General features: G+C 35.3%; 1 protein-coding gene across 1 annotated transcript in view; it reads right to left on the reverse strand.

Moving 5' to 3' along the window:
• The window catches only part of Cog5 (component of oligomeric golgi complex 5), a 275,944-nt gene that overhangs the window by 64,457 nt on the left and 197,490 nt on the right, over window positions 1-13,997 (reverse strand). The window contains exon 12 of the mRNA XM_033756778.1: window positions 3,410-3,614. Within this exon, the coding sequence (XP_033612669.1) occupies window positions 3,410-3,614 (205 nt within the window). The remainder of the gene's footprint in view (window positions 1-3,409; window positions 3,615-13,997) is intronic.

Consider the following 13,997-nt stretch of genomic DNA (forward strand, 5'->3'; position numbering starts at 1 on the left):
CTCTCTCTCACTCTTCCCATAGGTCAGAATGCCCTTGGCTCCTACTTTATAATTCCATAGTTATCTCTTAGTACTTTCTCATTCATGAAGTATTCCACTCAACACCTGTTTACTGAGAATGCAATGCACCAAGCATTTTGACAAGTGCTGGGAAGATACAGTTTAAGAGTGCTGCATAGGGATGGGTATCTAGCTCAGCTCCTGCCTGGCAAGCACAACATCCTGAGTTCAATCCTCAGTACCAGGGGGGGAAAAATGAGTGCTGTATAATCTAGTGAACAAAATGGTCAGGAAAGGAAAACATATATACTATTTTATAATAGATGAAAAGACCACATGGAGCAAGAGAACTAGTATTTAAACCTGTCTCAGACAATCCTCCACCTAAACTCCATGCCACCTATTTAAACTTCTTTTCTGTGTCTGCTCCTGTCATCAACTAATCTTAGGAAGCTTCTCTCTTCTGTAGAAATCCTGGCCCTTGAATATGAATTGCTAACATTCTTCTTATTCTTTACATGGGTTGCAAAAATCCTTGGTGACTATAATGTCAAAATCTGCAACTTTTCTAAAACTTGTCCTGTGTTAGAAGTCTGTATTTATTATAATGACCTTTTTCTTACCTCTACTATGGATCTTCCAAGTTTGAGTCTTCATTTTGAACTGTTCCACCTCCAAAATTTCCAAGTTCAAAGACAACTTTTCATACACCTGACCATTTCTCTCTCTCTCTCTCTCTCTCCTCTCCTCCTTCTTCTTCTCTCTCTCTCTCTCTCTCTCTCTCTCTCTCTCTCTCTCTCTCTCTCTCTCCACACAAATGTAAAGTCTATACAATGTGTCAAGTGTTTGCTAGGTGCAGGCAAATCAGTATGATCTTAGTTTCTAAGGTTGGTAGCCCTTTAAAGTTTACAAGCTAACAAATGATACAAAAAAATAAATTTAATAGTTCAACATGGAATATGATAGTGATAAGCACTAAAGGAAAAATAAAGCAAGAAAGATAGCTTAGGTTTAAATTGCTTTTTAAATCAAAATTTTAGGAAGAATGTAGCAAGGGAAGGGTTACTAAGCCCTGAAGGAAAAGAGGTAACAATTTATATGAATAAATGATTATGTTGCTGGTTTACTACTTTCATTGTTTTAGAAGGTATTTCTTCTACTTGTAAAACACAAAGTTTACTGTAAAACAGTGTGCTGTGCTATACCTACACCAGCTTTATATGTCTTGTGTTTAATCCCTTATCTTGATTACATCAAGAAGACACATGGTATGGTTTATCTATACTAGGTTTGTGTAATTATATCCTGTGATGTTCACACAATGGCAAAAATCATTGCTGCAGTTCTCAGACCTTGTACCTGTCACTAAATAACCCTATATTTCTAGTCCTAACTCACATTGAATTATCTTTTCAATAACCCTATTTGCATTTTCAACTCAGCAGTTTCAAAAGAAAAGCCTAAATTCAACACATCTTTAAAAATTCTTCCAATCTTAACAGCCTTCTACCAACTTGTCTAGTCCTAAACTTGATTTCCCTTTCCTCTCAGACATACCCTATCAGAGAGTTCCCCTGGCTTATCCTCTAAAATATATCAGAATGCAATTTGAATTAATCTGCCCAATTCTTACCATCTTATCTGCTCATCCGCTCATCCTAGTTCAAAACATCATACTCTTCTGTCTAGAGAAACAATATACCCTCCATTTCCTGTTTCTCCTCCTGTGTGCTGATCCCCCTTAGTTGTCCACACAGAAGCTAAACTGTTGATTTTAAAGTGTTCATCACCTCTCTTAAAAATGGCAATTACCAACTCTATTAAAACATGTTGCAACCCCCTTACCATGGCCTATAAAACCCTACATATTCTCACGTTTCCCTTTGTCTCTGCCCAGCATTACATACTCATTTATTCACATTTTATTTATCCCAATTACCATTAATGAAAAACGTGAACACTGAAGTACTCAATACTTGCTGACCTGGTTATTGTTGCTTTGATCGTGTTGATTCCTCTCTAGGAGCTTGTTCCATCTATTTTCTCTTTTCCTTCTTGCATTTCTCATCTCTTTTTCTCTCCACTGGCTATTTCTATCTTAAATTCATTCTGTTGTTTTTTTTTATTACCCTCATAATTTATTTTTAATTCACAGAATATGGATTCTACTTTATTTTGTCATCAACACTTTCCTGAATTTAGTGTCCACAGGGATAATCACATCTCATTAGTCTAAACACTGGTCTTCTTTTCCATTCTGCTCCCCATCCCTGTTGAATTTACTACTTTTCTTTTTCTTAAAAGTTAAAAAGGGAAAAGTAACATACATTCATTTTAAAAGAGAAAAGTACAAAGAATTACCTCCTGCAGACAAACCATTTTTTGTGTATTTCCATATTTTTTAGTGCTACTAAAAGGACTAAAAATTAAACTAAATGGAAATTCATTGATACTATATGTTACTTTATGTAAACATTAACTTTTTTGTTCTTTTAAACTTTAAATTTTTAAACAACTTCAATCTGTTGTAAATTAACATTTGTGAGTTCTATCCTCTTGTCCCCATTTTCATTAGTTCTAAATTAAGCATCATTTATCATAAAGCAGTTACTGAGGAGACAATCTGGTCTCATTCTATCTCTCCAGCCTCATTTGGCCATTTAATTGACCAGTCAGGATTTCTAACTAGAGAGCACACTATATACATTCAAGAAAAAAATTAAAAGAGAAACAATTACTTATACAGCATTCATAAGTCTATGCAACATTCTTCTCACAAAGATGGTGATAAGAATCTGTTACTGTTTTAATCAGGCTTTCTACTATAAATATGAGTCTACCATTTAAAAAAGGTGTGAAAGACAATGTTTAGACTAATGAGATGTGATTTATCTGGTGCTCAAATGGGAATTTAAAAACCTTTCAAATATGATATACTGATTTCCAGCGGGGCTAATAAATATGGATACATTACCATACTTTGTGTGCAATTTTCTGGGATAGTTTTGATTACAGTTTTTACCAAACATTGAGTGAAAACCTATCTCAGGATGATTTATCTCCCCTGTAGCTTCTGAACAATGTGTCACATTTATTTAAATGGTCTATCAATAGTGATAATATCTGATGTAATTACAAGGAATTAAATATGAATTAAAAAACAATGACCACATATGTTCATCTCCTAGTTTCTAATTATCATATTTAGTGTTATACTTTAATGGTGATTCTAGCAGGAGCCAGAATATGCACCTTGAGGTGAAGTTGGACTTTTAGTTAAAGTCTTACAAGTCTCTTAAAGTATGTAAAATTTAAAAATCATTACAAATATTTGCATGTTTACTGTATTCCCAATTTCAAATTTATAATAAAAAATTTTTAAAAACCCTTTACAGTCAAACAAACATACTCGTAATCTGGCTTTTTAGTTATGAATATATCTTGTGTATCATCATCCATGTTTTGTACATCAACAAAGAGGTCCGCAGTTCCAGTTGCATTAAAATTTCCTTGGATATTTTGACTGTACTGTTGAAGACGCTTCCATAACTCATTGTAAAGGCGTAGTAATTTAGGATATTCTCCTTCAAAAGCTTGTTTCAAAAACATAGATGCTGCCAACCAAAATTAATAGCACGGGTTAGATAAATAATAAAGCAATAAAATATAGTAAAAATGTTTCTTATATATATAAAAATAGTGTTACAAATACACCAACAATAAATTATGAACCAAAGACATGTTCCAACCATGCTTTTTAAAATAATGTTACAGTAACACTAGTTTTCCTCTTATGTAGTTCATTGCGCTTGGTATGAATAGAACAATTACAATTACAGTTGAAGATTTTAATTCCCTCCCTTGACAACAGATAAAGATGTACACAGAAAATTAGGATACAGAAAACTGACCAAAACTAACACCCAAATGACTTAATTTACATTTATACAATTCTTCATCCGAAGTAACAAAAACACATCCTCTTCAAGTATATATGGAATATTTTACAAGATCAACAATGCTTGAGTTTCAAGCCCTACAAAGCATACTCTAAGAAAATAGGTTTGTTTGTTTGTTTTTGTAAAATTAGGAGTAACAAAAAGACACTTGAAAAACCCTCAAATAAGTCATAGATCGAACAAGGAAACCAAAAGGGAAATGTGAACATATTCAGCACTGAATGAAAATTATAATACTATATACAAAATTTGTGGGGTGCTATTAATGGAATACATCGCAGAAGGAGGTTGAAATTAATGCCCTAAACTTCCATTTTCAGGGTACAGGAAAAAAAACCCAAACCCCAAAATAAACAAAAGAAAGAAAACAACAAATATCATAGAAAGAAAACAATAAATATCATAGACTATCAAAAAATCAGAAACAGGAAAACAATACACTGGTTCAGAAACACTGGAATAAAAGATTATTCACTGAGAAGATGAATAACTTTGACAAACTTCTAGCCTAAGAGATTAAGAAAAAAGAGAAACAAATCAACCATGTTAACAACATGAGTTAATCTTATTGAATATCTTTCAGATATTAGAAAAAAATAAAGAAATTATAAACAATTTTATGACAATAAATCTGAAAATTTTTATGAAATGTACAATTTCCTTAAAGGACACAAACTATGAAAGCTCACTCAATAACAAAGTGAATGGTCTGAATTTACTGGATTTCTTCTTGTTGTTGTTAAAAATCCTTCAAATAAGGCCAAGGATTTAGCTCAGTGGCACCGCCACGCCTGCCTTGCAAGTGTAAGGTCCTGAGTTGGATTCCACTACCAAAAAAAAAAAAAAAAAAAAAAAAATTTTTTTTTTTTTCAAAGAACTAGATAACTTGTTGGCTTCAGAGGTGAATTCTATCAAATAATTTAAGGAAGAAATAGCTTTGCCAGTTCCACACCAATTCCCAACTCATTCTTGAGGTCAACATTATCCTGATACCAAAACCAAAGACATTAAAGAAAAAGATAAATACTATAGAATAGTATTCCTCACAAAACAGATACAAAAATTATGAATCAAATTTCAGAAAATCCAACAACATAAAAAAGGATGACAATTCATGACCAAGAAGATTTATCCCAGGAACTTTTAGTTGGTTCAACATTTAAAATTTAGTCAATGTAAACAGCCCATTCACCCATCAGTTGGAAACTGGATAAAAAAGATGTAGTTTTTCTATAAAATGGAATACTACTCAGCCATAAAGAATGAGAAATTAGATTCATTCACAGGAAAATGGATACATATTGAGGATATACTCCTAAGTGAAATAAATAAGTCACACTTGTAAATACTGAATAGTTTCTCTGGTGTGAATAAACTATAATAGTACATGAGATCCTAATGAGATAATTGACAATGTGAAATAGGAAGAAAAGGGCTAAAGGTGTAGGGAAAATGGAAAGGGTAGGGGAAAGGTAGTAAGGGAAAGAAAAAAATAAGAGAAAACCCTATTAAGCAGGAATAAGGGGAAAAAGTGAGAACCAAGACTTGTCATGTAAAGGTGCAAGATCCCAAGAATGAATATAATTGTACTGTACCTAAAATGTACCAATAAACTCAATGAGGAAAAAAAAAAACAAATTCAGTCAATGTGATTCATCATATTAACAAATTAGTAAGAAAAAACTACTTGAAAAAAATCTAATTTCCTGTATAAAAATTATCTATAAAAAAATAGAAAGGAACATACCCTGATAAAAGAAACTACATAAAACCAGATTAGGAAAGCATAGATGACACTAAATTAAGAGCCACTATGTAGAATTAAGTATCATCTATGTAGAAAGCCTAATATAATCTACCAATAAAGTTACTAGAGATTGTAAGTGAATTTAGCAAAGTTACAGGATATGAATATATATGAAATGACCAATCAGAAATTGAAATATAAAAAGGATACAGTCGGCAATATACTTGAAAATAAGAAACATTATGGGCCTTATTATGTTTCTGGGATTTTTCCTCATAATAGCAGAAACACAAATTTATGGGATTCTATACCATCTAAATACACATTCTATGACACAATCCTGCCTATTTTTTAAAAAGCAGGAATTAGAGCATAAAGCTTTTCCAACCTTCTAACTCTCTAACCATCAGTTCACTTATAATATGAAGATGACCAAATAAAGGCTGCTAGAAAAGAATCCCTCTAATATTTTACTTTCCACCCACCCCCACAGTTTTAGTAGCCAATTTGCTTGACAGGAGAAAGTGCCCATTCTATACAAAAACAAATTTTAACTTCTGGCTTGATCCTATTCCATCTCATCTATTTTATTACATCTTTTTTGTATTTTGTATTTCCACTTCTTACTAGCTCCCTTCCGAAATCAATAAAACATGCTGTCTCACAACATGAAAACCAAAACTACGGAGAGTATAGCAACACAATTTCCCTTGACCCCGTAACTGCATTTGTAGCCACTGTCCTGTGCTCTGGGTAATAATAGCCTACACACATTTCTTTTCTTCTTCCCAACTGCAACCAGACTTCCAAATGACACAGAGCCAATGAAACTATTTTAGTCAAAGTCACAGTATCATCCTAACTGCCAAAAAACAGTGGGTACTTTTCTGTTCTCTCACTTGATCTGTTGATGACTCTTTGAGAAACACTCTCCATGACCCCGTTTTCTCTTGGGTTTTCTACTTTTCTTTTTTTCAATGAGGTCTTGCTATGTTGGCCAAGCTGGCTTCAAACTCACTATCCTGCCTAAGCTTCCCCAGTAGTAGAGATTACAGGCACATTCTGCCATGCCCAGTACTGATTTGTTTTTCTTACTCCTCTGTGCTGACTTCCGTTCATTACCTGAAATGCTATCCTTGAATTTTGATAACAATGGTGTCATAGGTTTCAAATATATAAAGCATAGAGAACAGTATAATGAATCTCCAGCTATCTATCACGTAACTTCAGCACTTGCCACTCATTCCTGTTTTTTCTGCATCTCTAGCCATTCCTCCTTTACCATTACCAATTATTTTACAAAGATCTAATACTTTATTATTTCATTCATATATATATTCATCATGTATCTCTACTGGCAGGGGCTGTTTTATTTTAAAACTTATATTCACAGTTCTCAGGTAATACTCTACCAAATTAACAATGAGTGATCACATTCACCTGATTACTTTAGGACCTTTGTGATGGTTTTAGGATGCATAAATAGTCCATGAAAAAAATTAGATGATATATTACCAAACCAAATTTATAATTTCCTTCTTTTTACTGCTTTTAATTCTTAAGAAAGTAGGTCATTTGTCTTATAGAGTTCCCCAGAGTCTTGTCCCTCTATTTCCTATAAATTGTCAGTTGGATCTAAAATAATGCTTTTCAATTTTGGCTGCACACTGAAAAAATTAGTGAGCTATAAGAAATCCCAATGTTAAAAATACATAAATCCCAGTGTTTGGGTTGTGCCTTCAGAGACTGTAATGTAATTTCAGCCCACTTTGGAATTTTTAAATACTAAGTGATTCTAAAGTGCAACCAACTTGAAAATCACTTATATAGGTATTAATTTGATCAAATGGTATGTGTGTGTATGAGTTACTTTCCAAGCCATTTTAAATTTTTTTTTTAAATTTTGAGACAGGGCTTTACTGAGTCATTAAGTTGCTCAGGCTGTGCTTGAATTTATAATCCTTCTGTCTCAGTACTTCCTAGAGTTCTGGGATATGCCACCATGCCCAGAAAATTCTAGGATGTATAGCTCCTGTCAAAACTGATGGGTTCTTTCTCCCTTGTTCGGAGACAGCCCAGCAGACTGTCCTTACTATAAAGGCTTGTAGTAGTTCTGGTCTGGTCTTGGTTTCTGGCTTTTTTACCTGACATATCTGGTGCTGAAACCTGGGAGGAAGGCTTAAGTGACAATTTCCCACAGGACAGGGTCGATTGGCCTTTCAGCCATCTTCTCTGGAGCACATCTGCCAAGCCAGGACCTCATCGGGGGCTCTTTGCCTCTGCCATGCTGATGATATGCATCCACACCTGTCACTGATTACAGGGTGAGTAGGCAGTTTACCTCTCCTCTAATCGGGTCCTCTGTCTCTTTCTCATTCTCTTCCTCTGGGTACTTCTCAGAAACCCAAGAACTTGGTCAGAGAGACCCTCTTGGGCCACTGGGCCCAGGACACTGGCCCAATTCCTCTCATTCTCCCCTTCCTGGGACTGGCTTGGGAGTACCAAAAGGGACAAAGATGTTCCTCTCTTTTTCCCTCCTCCTGGGAGCTAACTCCTCCTCACCCACCCTAACATGAGTGCCCAACAACCCAAACTCCCTCCCTCAGCCCCTCTTGACTACCTCCTGGCACAATTTCATTCCCTTGGATCGTTGGAACCTGACTTTAGGCAAAAATGACTCATTTTTTATTGTAAACAAGTTTGGCCTCAGTACAAATCAATGAATCTCAATAGCTGGAAAATGGCACTCTCAATTTTGACATATTGCAAGATTTGCACTTTCGTCAACACAATGGCAAATGATCAGAAAGCCCCTGTACACAAGCTTTCTACCTACCCTCTCACCCTCCCCCATGCAAACCTGATCACCCTCTCAGGTACTTCTAGCCCAAACTCTGTTCTCCACCCATCCTGACTCCCACTTTAGATCCTGCCAATCACTCACCGCTCACTCCTCTCCCATCCTATAACCTGCCAGCTCTTCCATCATCTCTTGCACTTCTTCACTTCCACCATCTTGTGGCCTTTCCTCATTTCTGCCATCTTGTATCTCTCCACCACGCACCCTTTGTCTTCCCTGCTCCTCCAGTCCCTCCCAAATAGAAGAGTGAGTTAATAATCACTTCTCTGCTTGCTCTTCCTTCCTCAGCTTCCTCGAAAGAAAGAAGAAAGCAAGACTACAGAAAAACTAAAATCCTCTCCTGGCCCCGCCTATTTACATATCAACAACTTGTTGGCAGGCTATATTACCTAGGCCCTGCTGTTTTCTACATAAATAATGGAAAATAAAATATAAGGTTTTAAAGTAATTCAAAGAAAATGTAACACTTAAGATTGGAGCTCAAAGACCAACTACTACATTACAGCCCAGTGCTGGCTACAGACTGCTTGCTCCATAGTAAAATCAGCTGCAATGTCCTGCCAGGCAGGAAAATCTTAAAAGAAAAAAAAAAACCCAGATTATAATTTCTGGCTAATTGAAAAATGTACCTTTCATCTTCAACTTAAAATAATGTTTGATTAGTATTTGGTTTCCAGATGTTTAATCAATGTATTTGAAACATTTCTTTTACATTGCAAATTCTTAAATTATAGGATTAATTTGATCTTCTCTCTATTCTGCTTACAGACTTATGACAATAACTATAACACAAAATTATACTACTGTTATAAAGCGTTTTTATTCCTTCTGATTCTAATTTCAAGAGATTTCTGTTAATTGACCTACAAAAGTTAGTCTTAACTGAGATGTTTTAATTCAATTGGCCAAATATATTTGAGTGCACTCTAGTTTCATAAATTGTCTTATATGTTTGTCTGTCTGTCCAATAGTTTGTTTGTCCAACTGCATTTTTGATGAATGTTATTAAAGGCATGCCTTCCTTTTCTCCCAGGTTGCTAAATGATCAAAATGACATCAAAAATTAATTTTGATTGTAATGCATATTGCTGTCTTCATTCAATAACTCAAAAAGTATACATATATGTTTTATTGGTTACAATAAATTGTTAATTGCTACAACCTGGTTTTACAGGTTAAATAAAAACAACTGTCAAGATAATTAAGATATACCCCCAATAATCATTGCTAAATATGTTGTTATAAAACGTTTATATTGGGGGACCAGGGATTTGGCTCAGTGGTTCTGCTGCCTACCTTGCAAGCACAAGGACCTGAGTTTGATCTCCGGTATCACAACAAACAACCTACAAAATGTTTATTTGCATTGGTTACCATCAAAGGGTTGAGTTCTAAATATATTATTGTGATATGTTTATGTTGGTTAACTTCAAAATATGTTTTCTGTGGAAAAACAAGGTGTTATTTAAAAAGATCCTTTTGTTACCAAGCTACATTACAGGACTTAAGGTTTTATATAATTGTAATAAGTATTATTACTACTTTTCTGGTGTACCAAATGTATTCATGTTTTCAGACTATACAGGTCTTCCAACATATTGTTTACAGCAATAACCTTTTGATCCAGGTATTCACCATTCTCTTCTGCTCCACCTACTCATGATTACAGGTACATTTGTAGGCCCATTCACTTTCCTTAGATGGCATCTTATCAAAAGGTAATAACTTAAGTAAGAATTTCCTGCTTTTTTTTGTTTTTATGTGTTTTTAGAGGGAAATAAATACATTTAACAATGGCTATTTTATACTAAGATACATACTAAGTTTGTTGCAAAGAAAATGTCATCATGACTGTCATGCTAAAATATTATTATTATTATTATTATTATTATTATTATTATTATTATTATTACATGTGGTTCCTGATTTCAAGTTTTTTCTGTTAATATTCTACAGAAGGAAATCAACTACTGAAACAACCATGACTGATTAAAAAAAAAAAAAGCCCTCTAACTACATTTTGGATTCTAGGGTACTTGTTATCCAGATAAAGTTATGATAGCTAAGCTCCTAATGTATTGCTGATGCCACTGATCTTCTCTTCTGGGTGTTCAACCACCAAAGTGCAGAGACCAACACCAAAAGGTTCCTGAGCTAAGAAGACCACCAATATTTTGGCCCTGGCCCCCCAAGGTCATCCAACATCCAAGGTATGAAAGAACCTTTCCACAATACCTTAAATCTTTGGTAAGTCACCCAACCTCCTGAGCAGGGAGATTGCTGGACACCAGAGGACAAATGTAACATATGCTAAAGGAGGGTCACCAAGAGAAAAAAATCTCCCATGCTTTCACTGAAAGCAATTTGGTCAAGCAAGGCCATGACCCATCCTAATGGCTGACATCGACATAGGAGCTGAGAGGCTCTCTGCAAGGTTCCAAAATAATGCCTAAAGAAACTTAACTGACTCTGACAGATGGCAAGATGTTCATATTGATTAACACAGGTCTCACTTTAACTTGGTCTTAAACATCCACCAGAAAAGAGGCAGTCAATGAACAGGCACTAGTGATAAGACTTTTCAGGCCACTACTCCACCTCCCTATAAAGGGATTGAACTCCAAGTGGTAAACCAGATAACCCAGTCTCAAAAAAGACCACAATACTTATTTAATACCACCCTCCACTATCACCTTGTCAATATCTCATACTATTGGATGTTTATGTCCATTTACTCCCACTCATTCACTCAATTCCCATCCCCCTAGATTTTAACCTATCTGTCTCAAGTACTGGCAATTTATCCATAGTTCTGGGAACCTTTGCTACAGGTCTCCCATTCTCTACACAAATTACTAACCTGCACAGGGCAAAATGACAACATCACTTGCCTTGCTTACTCCCTCTTTATCTCAGAAGAGCACCCAGTGTGTCTATCCAAAGGCCCATACTTCATATGTAGCCAGGAGGCATTCTGATGCCTCAACTGATCTGAAATTTTCTGTTACATAGCATTTCTCAGCCCTCCCTTGACCATCTATACAGAATCCCAGATGTTTGAAAGGATCCTCCCATGGTCAAAGGTCAACAAGAAGGTGGCCCCCTTCCTGGTCCCCTTCTTGAAGGAAGCCGGGGTCCTCACTGGCATGGCAACAGGTATTTCTTATCACCACACATTTCTATCAGGCACTGTCCATAGAGATTTTGGAAGACAAGGATAAGATAAGCCAGTCCTTAAACACAGTACAAGATCAAATAAATTCTCTAGCAGCAGTCATGCTACAAATAAAAGGGTCCTTGACATGCTGACAGCGGCCCAAGGGGGAACATGAAAGGTACTAGGCAAAGAATGCTGTTATTTTGTTAACCAGTCAGGGATTGTTAAAGCAAAGGCTAAAGAAGTATAGCAGTGCAATTACAGAGTGAGAGACAATGGAATTCTTGGGGAATAGACCAAAGCTATTCCTGGCTTCCCCAAATTATGCCCTGGCTACTTCCTTTACTGGGCCCACTGGCTTGTATATGTCTTTTAATCATGATGGGGCCTTGTCTGTTTTGTTGTTTTCAAAATTTCTTGCAGAAACGCATGAGGGCATTTACCAACCAGACAGACACAGAACTTGTCAATGGTGGGGTATCGGTCACTGCAGCAGAAGGAAGAATACCCCATCTATTGCTGCCCCTGTCAGATCCAGGTTTAGCCCCAATCTTCATCCCTTTGTCAGCTTGAAGCAGCTCTAGAAGAGACCTTCGCCCAATAACCATAAAACAAAAGTCTGTGATGTTACATTTCCCTCGTCTTAAGACGGCTGCTACATAAAAAGAATAGCCTTCCCCTTCCCATAATGCCGTTTCTCACCTAAAAACATGGCTTCTCCCACTTAAAGACAGCCTTCTTCCCATTATGTCTCTTTTCCCTCAAGAGTACCTGATACTCGCTGCCTCCTGGTGATTAGTGATGTCACAAGCCTCCCAATCCTTAGTCACTACATCACTCAATACCACCCAAGTTCCTATAAGGCCTACCCTAGTCCTATAAGACGTGCTCCCTGTCTCAGTCATACTGCTCTCTCTCCTTTGTTCAGAGAGACATCCTGGCAGATTGTCCCTACAATAAAGGCTTGCAATGGTTAAAAAAAAAAAAAATGTCTAAATTTGTGTACTGCTTGACTTTTTAATGAAATTAGCAGCCATTAGTAATTACTGCCTATAATTAAGGCAGTGATTATAAAATGAAGATAGTCTAAAATTTCTTTTGCATGTACTAGAGATAAAACTTTTATAAGCAGATATTTTTCCAATCAATTATTTGGCTTCTCTGGAGTTTCATTTCTATAGAAGAATCAGATAAAAATGTTTGAGTTTTTCCCCTTTATTCACCAATTTTCAAAACTCCACAACAATACTGAAGAAAATCTGTATTTGTAACAATGTGAACTGAACTCATGGATTTGGGCATATTTGATAGATTTCAATCCCTTGCAAATTGTTAACCTTACTGATGTTAAATTTATTGTATTTGTAGTGAGTGCCTATTCAAACTGCTTTATGAGAACTTTTAATACAAGTTGGTAGTCTCTGATACCTTTCTTGCTTGGAATAAGGGGTTACAGAATTATCCTGCCCTTTTCTGCCACAAATGTGGGGTCACTTATTTCTTTGAGGAATCCTTCTTTAATAGAAAGTCATGTTTAAAGACCATAATAGGAGTTTCTAGAGAGGCTCAACAGTACTGGAAAGCCATATTTTTAGGCTTTTTCAGACATGAAATATATATGCATCAAACTGTACTGATTAAAGAAAAAATATTTCATTTGTTCACTTTGATCTCACACATTTGATATCTTCTTTCTCCCAGACTGAAAATCCTGCTTCACTCTAACATAATTCATCATTTACTTTCACCCATGTCACATACACAACAGTCTGAGACTAACCATATTAATACTATCATCGATAATTTGATGACTTTTAATGGGTTTGGGGGCAGTTATTCTGCCCTTTAAGTATAAAATCCTCCATCTAAAATAAAACACAGCAAAACAAAAGCAAATGAGTAGAAAAATCAAAGAATTCCTCTGTGATTATGCCATATATTTACATTTAATTGTTTCATTTTTCATTTCATTTTTAGGAAGATTTTCCTTCTTTTTGGTTTGTTTTATAGTTAACACAGATATTTATATGGCCTCAAATTTATATCCACACAACAAAGTATATGTAAAGAAGTCTTTTATCCTTATTTCTGTCTATGTGTTCCTCACCTCTACTTGCAAATATTGGTAACCAATTTTATGGGTTTGTTTCTCCTCTCATTCTTTAAAAAAAAAAGATGCAAAAATGTATGTTTATATCACTTTCTTTCTTAGATAAACAACAACAACAGAAAACTATACACTTTTTTTTTTTTTTTTTTTTTTTTTTTTTTTTT

This window comes from Fukomys damarensis, unplaced genomic scaffold, assembly GCF_012274545.1.
Source record: "Fukomys damarensis isolate Sample0158 unplaced genomic scaffold, DMR_v1.0_HiC HiC_scaffold_4, whole genome shotgun sequence".
NCBI lineage: Eukaryota > Metazoa > Chordata > Mammalia > Rodentia > Bathyergidae > Fukomys > Fukomys damarensis.